At 39.9% G+C, this 13,111-nt stretch overlaps 1 protein-coding gene across 7 annotated transcripts in view; it reads left to right on the top strand.

The window, feature by feature from the left end:
- TRAF5 (TNF receptor associated factor 5) overlaps positions 1 to 13,111 on the top strand; it is a 42,962-nt gene that overhangs the window by 21,694 nt on the left and 8,157 nt on the right. For 6 of the 7 annotated variants that reach the window (XM_038394258.2, XM_038394259.2, XM_043511787.1 and 3 more), the window contains 2 exons: positions 10,625 to 10,849; positions 12,850 to 12,907. In XM_038394258.2, coding sequence (XP_038250186.1) covers positions 10,635 to 10,849; positions 12,850 to 12,907 — 273 coding nt within the window. In that variant the 5' untranslated portion in view covers positions 10,625 to 10,634. Of the gene's footprint in view, positions 1 to 10,624; positions 10,850 to 12,849; positions 12,908 to 13,111 lie in introns of those variants that run through there. The other variant, XM_043511789.1, reaches the window with a different exon arrangement.

Genomic DNA, 13,111 nt, shown 5'->3' with positions numbered 1-13,111 from the left:
CTAGTAAATAGTTGCGCAATACTGGCAAGGTGTGTTCCAAGTACCGCTCTAGTGGCTGGTTCCCAGAGAGGTTTATAGTTACTTTTGTAGCTCAAGTGGTAGAGTCTGAGCTGGGAATCTGAAGATCTAGGATTCAGATCCAGCTGATGACCCATATAGGCAGACTTAATGGTTGCATGTGATCGAATTTGGTTTTTTTCCATTTTTCTTTTTAAAATGTATTTAATTCACTTAGTGAGAGAACATGATTGAAAACTGGTTTTATAGTTAAAAACATGTCATTGATAGTGCACACAATATAGGAATTCCACACTTTGGCCATTTGTCACACATTTTGGTTGCTGGCATAGGCGCCGACTCCATCAGCCAAGCTTCCCCCCACCCCCTTTCCAGCACCTCCCGCCCACTGCCCCGCTGATCAACTCCTCCTCTTCCCTCCCACCGCCTCCTGCTTGCCATGGAATAGCTGTTCTGCAGCATGCAGGAGGTGCTGGGAGAGGGGAGAAGTGGGGAGGGGGTGGGAAGAAGCATGGTGGGGCCTTGGGGAAAGGGGCAGGACTGGGGGCGGAGCAGGACAGGAAGAGGCGGGGTGGGGGCTTGAAGGAAGGGGTGGAGTGAGGGTGAACCTGGGGCAGAGGGCGGGCAAGAAAGTCAGCACCTGTGGTTGCTGGTGTCACACATTGGCAAGTTTGAAGATTGAGAGGAATAGTTGACCTGTTTCAATAATTTGGTGGCATGAGAGCAACATTCTAGGGAGTAGTCTCATCCTGATTGACTCGTACCATGTTCCACTCAGGTCCTACTATGTGTTCTGCATATATTTATGAACAAATAATTTAGATTATACGTGGCCCAAATAAATGGAAGGTGCATAGCCTCATTTGATCTGGTGCTAATTAAGGGGGAATTACCCTGATTTAGGACAATTTTATTTTTTTATACTGAAAACTTCCCATAGTAGATTTTTTTCAAAACAGTGTGGCTTAAGGATTTATGAGAGTGAAAAACCTACTGTAAAATAGCATCTGCATACAGAAAGATATTTTGTATGCAATGGGTTTATCCTGCCTTTGATGAGGTTGCCCTTTACTAGGGTGGCATGGGTGTAGGTTGCTAAAGCAAAAAGCAGGGGTGACAGTGAGCACCTCTTTATTGTGTTGCTATCAAGTTCTAGTTGTTCTTAAGCTGTGTGATTAGTTCTCATGTGGGGATATGGGCTTAGTGACAACTATTTAAACCAATTTTGCAATGTAAGGTCAAAATTAATTATCTAATACAGCATGTAGAAATTCGTTTAAATAAATTCTTTTTTTGTATTTAGGGTTACTGTGGAAATAGAGGTTTAATTTATTTTACATTTTTGTAGTGACACAGTGAAAGTCTATTTACAGATATGTTTTGTGTCTGTTTCCCTTCTGACACGTGTGTCATATTATCCACCCCCATCTAATGTTTTTAAAACAATATTCTGATGTGTGTATGTGCACGCACTATAATAGTACAATATGTTCACTTTGCATATTTAGCTGTTTGACATGCAAAAGCTAAAGCATACAGTACCTCCTGTGTTGGTCAGACATCAGTTTAGACAGGAAGTTGATTCAGTTAACCCATAGAGCTCTTTATATTGCAAAGATTACCTTTCTTTTGCCCGTTTTGCTTTGGTATGAGTTAAAAGAACAGAGTCATCAAATAGTTGAAGCCGGAAGTGGAATTACAGTATCTGTACCCTAGTTTCCTGTGTCTAGCGTGAGTTACACAGGACATGCACATTCATATAGTCACCATATTTATTTGTAATGGTTCAGATCATATCATCTTGGATGTTCTGTAGCAACAGGCTTGTTTACACAGTAGTAATGCATAGCTATACTGCTGAACTAGTCATGCTGGGCCAAATTCACCACTGATGCAAACAGATGCAGCTCAGTGACTTATACCAGTAGTGAATTTGGCCCTAATAGCTCAATTCAGCAGTGTGAACCCATGATCTTTTTGAGCAGTGCAAGACCTGGAAGGCTACAGGTGCTGACTCCATTGATGGCTTACTTCTCTGTTGAAAGATTAGTTTGTAATAGAAGCCTGAACCAGAAAATACAAACCTATTGGACAAGGAATTGCAGTCATGTGCTCCACAACTCCTTATCCCCATCACTATGGGCTGAGCTAGCTCCCCTTTCCATCCCCTAGAAGGGAGGCAGATAGGAAACTTGGCCTTTATATGATCCTATATGTGCTTTGACTGCATTGAATCAAGAAGAGGTCTTAGCAGAGATTTCTGATGGCAGACTTGCATATAGAAAGTACTTCATTGAAAGTACTCCTCTCTGCACACTTGGACTTCTTAAATTTTCTCTGAACATGTAAGCATTGCTGAAATGGAGGAGAAGCCTTCATGAAGAAAAGAGGTATGTGATGGGGGTGAATATAGTTTTAGTATTTTACCTTGCTAAATGTAACACTCTTCAGATCTTATGTATGCATCGTAAAGATGCCTGAGGAAGGGAATATGTTAATTCCAGCAAAGTAGCTGGAAGCTGTTGGTGAAATAAAAGAATGCTTTTCAGAAGGAGATAGAGACTAGTGCTGTTGAATTAATTAGCAAAGAGATTTATGAATGAGTTTTTGGATTTGACTTTGGATCACAATTGCATTTCTAGTTAAATGTATTCTTTAAGGTTTTTGTTGGTAAAATCAGGCTTGTGATATTCTTTTATCACTGATTTGTGTGTTTATGTATTGACATTACTGGATACGACACAGCTATTGGTAGCCCATATGGGAAAAATTTATCTTGTTGTTTGACATTGTCAGTCTAGGTGAAGGAACTTTGTTTCAGGTGCATCTGTGAGGGGTTGAAGATGAAATCTGGGTTCTGGATGTGTTCAGAAAAGAGGTGTGGGCTCTGATCTGAACATGGGATTGGGAACTGGGAATTTCACAATCCTAATCTCAGTTCTGACATGGACTCCTGTGACCATCAGGCAAATTGCTTAGGCCAAAATTTTCAAAAGTGCCCATTAATTTTCAGTGCTTTAAATGTTTTTAAAGTATTCATTTTGAGACACCTGGGGCTTGGTTTTTGCCCCGAACTTCCACTGACTTCAGTCAAATTGTGAGTACGTGGCATTTCTAAAAATTGGATCCTAGGTGTCGCAATTTAGGTCCCACAAATTAGTGGACACTCTTGATAATTTGGACCTTAATCTCTCTGCCTCGATTTTTCTATCAGTAAATTGAGGCTATTAATACCTCTGACTCATGGGTGTTATTAAATTGACTTCATTAATGTGTGTAGAGCACGTTGAATATGAAAAGCACTATGTAGGTCAGGGGTGAGCAAACTACAGCCCAGGGGCCACATCTGGCCCTTCAGACATTTTAATTCAGCCCTAGAGCTCCCGCCAGGGAGCAGGGTCCAGGGCTTGCCCTGCTCTGCACAAACTGGGGCGCCGCGCAGCTCCCAGAAGCAGCAGCACATCCCCACTCTGGCTCCTACATATAGTGGCAGCCAAGGGGCTTGGCATGCTGTCCCCGCTCCAAGCACTACCCCCACAGCTCCCATTGGCCAGTATCCAAAGCCAATGGGAGCTGCAGGGGCAGCATCTATGGATGGAACAGCATGCAGAGCTGCCTAGCTACGCCTCCACATAGGAGCCGGAGGAGGGACATGCCGCTGCTTCTGGGAGCTGCTTGAGGTAAGTGCCGCCTGAAGCCTGCACCTCTGATCCCCCCTCCTGCCCTCCTAACCCCTGGGTCCCAGCCCAGAGCATCCTCTTGCACCCCAAGCCCTCATCTCCAGCCCCACCCCAGAGCCTGCACCCCTAGCCAGAGCCCTCACCCCAGCCCGGAGCCCCCTCCCGCACACTGAACTCCTCACTTCTGGACCCACCACAGAGCTCGTACCCCCAGCTGGAGTCCTCACTCCCTCCCGCATCCCAGTCCCCAATTTTATGAGCATTCATGGCCCGCCATACAATTTCCATACCCAGATGTGGCCCTCGGGCCAAAAAGTTTGCCCATCCCTGATGTAGGTGCTAGGCATTGTAATAACCTTGCACTACAGTCTCATCCTCATCTCCACTGACAGCTTAACTTCAGTATACAGAAAAATAATGAAACAAATAATTAAGCAATCAATTTGCAAACATCTGGAAGAAAATAAGGTGGTAAGTAACAGAAAGCATGGATTTGTCAAGACCAAATCATGTCAAACCAACCTAATAGCTTTCATTTACAGGGTAACAAGCCTTGTGGATAGGGAGGAAGCAGTAGATAAGGTTTATCTTGACTTTAGTAAAGCTTCTGATGCTGTCTCGCATGACCTTCTCATAAACAAACTTGGGAAATGCAATCTCGACAGAGCTACTATAAGGTTTGTGCATAACTGGTTAGAAAACCATTCCCAGAGAGTAGTTATCAGTGGTTCACAATCAAGCTGGAAGGGCATAACGAGTGATCCCACAGGGATCAGTTCTAGGTCTGGTTTTATTCAATATCTTCATCAATCATTTAAATAATGGCATAGACAGTACACTTATAAAGTTTGCGGACGATACCAAGCTGGGAGGGGTTTCAAGTACTTTGATGAATAGGATTCAAATTCAAAATGATCTGGACAAACTAGAGAAATGGTGTGGAAAAAAATAGGCTGAAATTCAAGAAGGACAAATGCAAAGGACTCCACTTAAGAAGGAACAAGCAGTTGCACACATACAAAATGGGAAATGACTGCCTAGGAAGGTGTACTGCGGAAAGGGATCTGGGGGTCATAGTGGATCACAAGCTAAATATGACTGAACAGTGTAACGCTGTTGCAAAAAAAGCGAACATCATTCTGTGATGTATTAGCGGGAGTGTTGTCAGCAAGACATGAGAACTAATTCTTCTCCTGTACTCCATGCTGATTAGGCCTCAACTGGAGTATTGTGTCCAGTTTTGAGAACCACATTTCAGGAAAGATGTGGACAAATCAGAGCAAGTCCAGTGAAAAGCAACAAAAATGATCAAAGGTCTAGAAAATATGACCTATGAGGGAAGATTGGAAAAAAAAATTGGGTTTGTTTAGTCTAGAGAATAGAAGACTTAGAGGAGACTTGATAACAGTTTTCAAGTACATAAAAAGTTGTTACAAGAAGAAGGGGGGGAAATTATTCTTCTTAACCTCTGAGGATAAGACAAGAAGCAGTGGGTTTAAATTGCATCAAGGTGGGCATTAGGAAAAACTTCCTGTCAAGGTGGTTAAGCACTGGAATAAATTGCCTAGGGAGGTTATGGAATCTCCATCATTGGAGATTTTTAAGAGCAGGTTGGACAAACACCTGTCAGGGATGGTCTACAAAAAACTTAGTCCTGCTATGAGTGCAGAGGACTGGACTAGATGACCTCTCGAGGTCCCTTCCATTCCTACGATTCAATGTTACATAGAGAGGTTTAGGAATAGCTGTGGCTGTAACTCCAGGGTGTTTTCATGAGACTGATTATATTCATTCTGTGGGCTTTCTGTTTCAAGCCTTGACCTTTCTCTCTTGAATGTATTTACCAGTAACTTTATTGTCTGGAAGCTATTCTTCTATTCACTGTTCTGTGCTAAGATTTATTTGATATTAAACTGTACCATGCTGGAGACCTCGGGCTATTTTTGCTTAAAGACTTCTTGTTGTGTTTTTTTGTTGTTAACTATTTTTAGTTTGGTTAACATTTTTCTTATTTAATTTCATGAGATGAGTGGACTGTAATGCCAGCATGTTGGATAATTTTTTGTGTTGGCTGTAAATATCTCTTACTTTAGGGGGTTTCAAATGTGTAGAGACTTCCATATGAGGAAAAATTGAAAAGATTAGTTTAGAGCAGTGTTTCTCAACTTTTCCAGGTTGGCCACTGCTTATTTTAAGTTTTAAAAAAAAAAATCACATTTGCTATAAAAGTAAGAAAAAAATGTATCAGTTATTATATTTGACCCCACAAATTTAGAAGATTGTGGCCACCCCAAATTTATTTTTGAAATGTTGTTTTCCTGGCGTATAGGAAATGTGATAAAATTTCCTTTCATTGTCCAGTGGTTGAGAAACACTGGTGCAGAGGAGACCTTAAAGAAGTATATAAAATACTGAATGGCATAGATAAGATGGGCAAAAATATTACAAGAGAAGATAAATACAAGAGTACAGTCAATGTAAAGGCCAAAAAAAAATTTAAACCCGTACAAAGAGATGGTGGTGCTTTTTGAACACAACATACAGTTAACTGTGGAATTCATCAGCATTAAAGATTGCTTAGTCCAGGAGCATAGTAGGATTCAAAAACGCATTGGACACATACATAGATAATGAGAGGGGTTAAAAAATTAATAAGAGAAAAGTTTCAGGGCACTCTAGCCACTAACTGAAGAGGGTAGTAATAAATCTGCCCTGCTAGAAATTTATTCCATACTTGGTCCTTGTGGTGATTTTTGCACTTTCCTCTGAAGCAGCTGGTACTGTCGATTGTACAGGTTACTGGACTAGACAAACCACGGGTCTGGCAATTCTTCTGTTCTGCATTTTTACGTCTCTGATTAGTGGCAGAAAAGCAAAATTTTTCCTGGTCAAGGTTTCAGTGCCAGAAAAGTAGGAAGTCCATTTTCAGAGGGGAAAGGATTAGCAATTGTAAAATAAATGGAGAGAAATGGAAAATTGTCCCTAGGTTAAAACAGAAGACTGTTCACTTGGGGTGACTAAAAAGAGCAATCTGCAAGGGTGATTTTGTACACAAGCAGTTCCATATGTACTATATATATATAAAATTTACTGTATACCAGTGGTTCTCAAACTGTGGGTTGGGACCCCAAAATGGGTCGGGATCCCATTTTAATAGGGTCGCAAGGGCTGGCTTAGACTTGCTGGGACCAAAGCCCCACCACCCAGGGCCAAAGCTGAAGCCCGAGGGCTTCAGGCCTGGACCGCAGGACTCAGGTTACTGGTTCCATGCCTGGGGCTGAAGCCCTTTGGCTTTGTCCCTCGCCCCCCGGCCCAGGGCAGCAGGACTCGGGCTCAGGCTTCAGTCCCCCATCCTGCGGTCGTGTAGTAATTTTTGTTGTCAGATGGGGGTCACAATGCAATGAAGTTTGAGAACCCCTGCTAAAGCTTTATGCTTGTGTAGTGTTATTAGGGTTTATATTCCCTGTGGGTTGCAGCCATTAGGTTATGCCTGATTGGAGACACTTGTGTAAGTCTGACATTCCATCTAAATGAAGGCAAAGGGGCTGAGATGAATTTGGCACTTCAAATGTAATGTAAAAATCAGAAGTAGGACACTGACCTATGAAGAGAATGAAAATGTTTATCATGAAATCATTGTTTTTTTTAATCTCACACTCTTAATTGCCTTTAACATTCTATTTTAAACTTTTGGTTAATTTTACCTACTGAACCTGAGCTGAAAAGTGGCATGGTTTTGTCTCTGTTTTCTGTAATAGTATATCCACAGTAGAGGGGCTTCTTGGGTCAGAATTATGTTGCAGGATTGAACACAGTAGTGGTATATCATTTATTGCAGTAGTCAGATTATTAGAGTTTACACTTTGGGCCCAGTCCTACTACCCCCACTGAAGTGAATGAAAAGACTCCCAATGGCTTCATAGGATCTGGATTCAGCCCTTTAAGAGCTGCTTGTGCCACTAAGAATTTCATGAAAACTCAAAGAACTGCAAAAATACACAAAATGTATCTGAACAGAAAGTGGTTAAGGGGTAGGGGATAACTGTGGAAGAGAAATAATGTGCCACAATACAGCCATAAAAAGGAATCCCGCCAACAAGATATGATAGAAGTAGGGCTGTTGATTAGTCACAGTTAATTCACACAATTAACTAAAAAAAAATTAATCATAGTTTTAATCGCACTGTTAAACAATAGAATATCAATTGAAATTTATTACATATTTCTGGATGTTTTTCTACATTTTCAAATATATTTATTTCAGTTACAATACAGAATACAAGTGTACAGTGCTCACTTTATATTTTTTTATTTCAAATATTTAAAACAATGTAATACTTTAGAGCCTACAAGTCCACTCGGTTCGCCTTCTTGTTCAGCCGATCGCTATCACAAACAAATTTGTTTACATTTACGGGAGATAATGCTGCCCACTTCTTATTTACAATATCACCTGAAAGTGAGACTAGGCGTTTGCATGGCACTTTTGTAGTAGGCATTGCAAGGTATTTACGTGCCAGACATGCTAACCATTCGTATGCCCCTTCAACCACCATTCCGGAGGACATGTTTCCACACTGATGATGCTTGTTAAAAAAAAATCACGCATTAATGAAATTTATGAATTAACTCCTTGGTGGAGAATTGTACATCTCCTGCTTTGTGTTACCTGCATTCTGCCATATATTTCATGTTATAGTAGTCTCAGATGATGACCCAGCACAAGTTGTTCGTTTCAAGAACACTTTTACTGCAGATTTGACAAAACACAAAGAAGGTACCAATGTGAGATTTCGAAGGATAGATACAGCACTCGACCCAAGGTTTAAGAATCTGAAGTGCCGTCCAAAGTCTGAGAAGGACCAGTTTGGAACATGCTTTCAGAAGTCTTAAAAGAGCAACACTCTGATGTGGAAACTACAGAACCCGAACCACTAAAAAAAGAAAATCAACCTTCTGCTGGTGGCATCTGACTCAAATGATGAAAATGAACATGCATTGGTCCACGCTGCTTTGGATCATTGTCGAGCAGAACCCATCATTGGTGTGGACATGTGTCCTCTGGAATGGTGGTTGAAGTATGAAGGGACATAGGAATCTTCAGCACGTCTGGCATGTAAATATCTTGTGAAACCAGCTACAACGATGCCATGTGAACACCTGTTCTCACTTTCAGGTGATGTTGTAAACAAGAAGCGGGCAGCATTATCTCCCTAAATGTAAACAAACTTGTTTTTCTGAGCAATAGCTGAACAAGAAGTAGGACTGAATGATCTTGTAGACTCTAAACTTTTACATTGTTTTGAGTGGAGTTATTTTTTATACATATTTCTACATTTTTAAGTTCAACTTTCATGACAAAGAGATTGCACTACAGTACTTGTATAAGGTGAATTGAAAAATACTATTGTTTTTTTACAGTACAAATATTTGTAATGAAAATTAAATATAAAGTGAGCACTGTACACTTTGTATTTTGTGTTGTAATTGAAATCAGTATATTAGAAAATATAGAAAACATCCAAAAATATTTAAATACATGGTATTCTATTATTGTTTAACAGCGTAATTAATCATGATTAATTTTTTTAATTGCTTGACAGTCCTGGGCAGCACCTAAGATCTTGGTTGAGTTTCTTACATACTGATATACAGTAAGGTAACTTGTATATCGGTGTTGCCCTAAGGACAGTTCTGTAAAAGAAAAGTAAACACTTTAATTACCTTACTATATACCATGTTTCCATGAGTTAATTGTGCTCTACGCTATGAATAAGGAAGAAGATGAAAAATGACCAATAGAGTGTGTTGTGAGTGAACTTGTCATTTAAATGTAGGTTAATATGACAGGTGTATTCTACTGCTACACACATCCCATAACTAAATGTATTTAATTAGGTTAACATCACTACATAAACTTCTCTGTTGGTCAGTAAACAGCAACATGAGCAGAAAAAAAAAATTCTTATGTATGTTGAGTCTTAAGGGATGAAAATTACACTGGTTCAAGGGTAAGGATTTGCTATTATCAGTCCGAGACCCATTGCCCTAGACTGAGGGACCTGACACAGATTTAAGGTCTGATGATTTTTATTTATTTATTTATTTTATTTTATTTTATTTTTTTGGTCAACCATTTAGGCTCGAAATTAATGGTGTATCTATTTCAAACCCTGATAAGACTGAGAGAGAAAAAATTGAAGTTACGATTCTGATTTGCAATCTTGCTTTTTTCCCTACTTCTTTTCAGACATTACTAATGCAGTTAATAACATAAAACTAACTAACTAAAGTAAGATTCTGAAAAACAGAATTCTAGCTTTCTGGTGTAAATCAGTGATCAATCGGAAAGAGAAGTATCAGGTCCCAAGTCTTTGATCTCTGTCAAATCTGTACTTATAGTAAAATCATCATCATTCTTCCAGTTGCTGTGAACCATGGTGAGACATTACTCTTTTTGAACTTAGTTTAAATGAATTAGTAAAGGTTGTGGGCTCAAATCCAAGGCATTTTTATTACTGTATGTAAAGTTTTGATGCCTGGGACTTGTAGGACCAAGTTATGCCTAATTGAAATCCTGTAGCAGTTTTGCTTGAGTAAAGATTGCAGGATCTAGCATGAAAACTAGGGAAAAGTAACCACCTTTCTGCTGGGGAGAAATTTTCAGACTGTGAGTCTCTTCACAATCATAAATGTCGGTGCTAGCTCTGAAATAAATCATTCATCATTCTGGAGTGCGTGGATGATATTTTTTGTACTGCTGTCTAGTAACTGATCCTGCATTCGAATCTGAAATCCGTATTGAAGTCTACAGCGAGAGAATGAGTCCAAAAACATATTAATGTTCATCTTGCAAACTGTAGTGGAGGTGATTTTACTGGTCATAAAGGTACTTAAACTGAAACTCTTTGTCCTTGGCTTTCCAGTACAGCTTCCATGGCCTCTGAAGAACTTACTGGTCTCTCAAACATCTTCACACGCCAGAATTCCACCAGCGGCATTTCTCTAGACTTTGAACCCGACACTGACTACCACTTTGTTGAACCCTTAGAAGAACGATACAAATGTGCCTATTGCCACTTAGTCCTTCACAATCCTCACCAGACAGGATGTGGTCACAGATTTTGCCAGCATTGTATTATTTCTCTGAGGTAAGAACAATACAGTTCTCTCTCTTCCCTCTACAAATAATTCCCCCCAACAATTAACAATAGTCAACATCTTTCAAAAGTCAACACCAAATGCCATAACAATATTAAAGGACTTAATCCAAAGCCCATGGAATTCAACAGAAGAATTCATTGACTTCAGTGGGCTTGGGCTCAATAACAAACCTTATAACAAATCATATGAGATGCGTGCGTAAAGTACATTGCCAACCTGCTACACCAACAGAGACTATGTTAGCCTGAAACACTCCAATCTGGTAGCAGGTGTTGATCAGACTGGGGGAAGGCTTAAGTTAGTTCTGCTGACTCACAGAGGCTGGCAACTTGCTACCCTTCTGAGGCGTTCTCTAAACATAAAAGTTATATTGATCTAATTAAATCGGTTTAGAAACTGATGTGTGTACGCAGAAGGGGGAAGTGCATCAGTTTACCTAAGATTCTGTATTGATTTAACTAAATCTATTTAACTCTTGTGTGTAAACAAGACCTCAGCTATATGGGAGACTGGAAAGAATCTAGGGGGGTGAGTGAGTCTCGAGGTAGGCAACCCTAGGTGTGGTCAAACCCACGCAATAGGATTGAGCAGAACTTTATACTTCATTCTGGTTAATTTCTCTGTTATTAAAAAAAAACAAACCCCAGGAAGGGGACAAGTTTGGACTCTACTCAGTGTGTGGACTGTGTTTGAAAGCAGACCAGGAATGGCATCTACTCCCATTGGCTAAAGGTACATATGTCTTGAGATACAATCTGTCGTTTGGGGATCAAGGAGTGTGTACATGTGTGTATGTGTTTGGGTTTTATTTTATTTTTTTTTTTAAAAAAAAAAGGTCCCTAGTACAGTTTGAATAGATGGTGGTGAGGAACATGAGGTCTTTCTGGCAATTCAAACAAAGTAAATCATGTTGTGGGTCTGATGCAGTTGTTTTCAGATAAAAATTTTGAGCTTTTATACTATAGACTGACAGGTGAGAGACCATCCAGCAGTGTTGTTGAATGGGCACAGAACTCCTGTCTGTCACCATGATATCTAGGTGCCTGTTGTTATTTGCATTAAACAAACAGTAGTTTACATTGGTGGTTAGACTGATCCCGCTCTCACTTGCACTGGTGTGACTCCATTGACTTTAATGGAGTTGTATCATTATAAATCTGATGAGAGATCAGAATCAGTCCAATGCTGCAGTCAGCTCACAGAGGTGAAAGGGTCTATTGACTTCATGGGGGGCCCATCAGAGGTAAAAGGGGTTCGTTCACCCACACAGATCTAATTGCACAGTGGGGATACATTGATATATGGTCCTTATATAACTGAAGGTTGGAGTTGGCCATGTAGACTTCGCTGAAACTTTGTTACACATATAAGATATCAGTATCTTTAAATATGCTTTTTAATGTTTCATATTTAGTTCTCTTTCTTTTGGATTGTCACTCCTTGGATAATATGTCATTAGGTATTTTGTTTCTTGCCCTTTCTTTTTAGTATTTCTGATAGTTCAGGACATTTAAACGGTCTCAAGCATGGAAGGGAAGGCATTGCTTGAGTTAGGCAAAGGATAATGATCCTTTCACCTACACTGTGAGGTTTTTCCCAAATACAACATCATTTACTAGCAATGTATAGTCATGGGGTAATAAAATTCTGTTAATTAAAAAAATACTTACTAATAACAGGATAAATTTTCCTCATACTAAATGCAGTTCCTACTTAATTTGAGGGTAGAACTTGGCTTTATAATTCTTAGCACAATACATTTTCAAAGTGCTATTCAAACATTTAATCCCCATATGCAATATTGAAAATTAGCAAGGTGCATTATGGGGCTTTTCCCACTTGTCCCTGAAGCATCTGGTATTGGCTACTAGGATTATGAAGTCGATGAACCAATGTTCTGAATCAGTATGGCCAAGCCTATGTAGAAGAAATTAAGCATTCTGTGAATTAACATTTTTCTGCCCCCCCCCCTTTTTTTTTTCTGTAGAGAATTTAATGCAGTACCCACCTGTCCTGTAGACAAAGAAACAATAAAAGTGCATGAGGTAAGAAAAGGAATAATTCTGGTAGTTATGGTTGCTCAGACATCCAGCCTGTAGGGGGGCGGGCTCCAACAGAAGACTAAGATAAAGTGGCTACAAATGCAGCTCTCAGCCTTTAAATGAACCAGGGCACTGCCACCTTCATCTCTGGAAACAATAAGCAAGGAAGCTCTGTATTTGGTGATGTTTTGTTGGTGAAGTAAGACA

The sequence above is a fragment of the Dermochelys coriacea genome, chromosome 3 (genome assembly GCF_009764565.3).
Source record: "Dermochelys coriacea isolate rDerCor1 chromosome 3, rDerCor1.pri.v4, whole genome shotgun sequence".
Classification (NCBI taxonomy): Eukaryota; Metazoa; Chordata; order Testudines; family Dermochelyidae; genus Dermochelys; species Dermochelys coriacea.
Note: the sequence above shows the minus strand (reverse complement) of the source record. Positions and strands in the feature narration are given on the sequence as shown.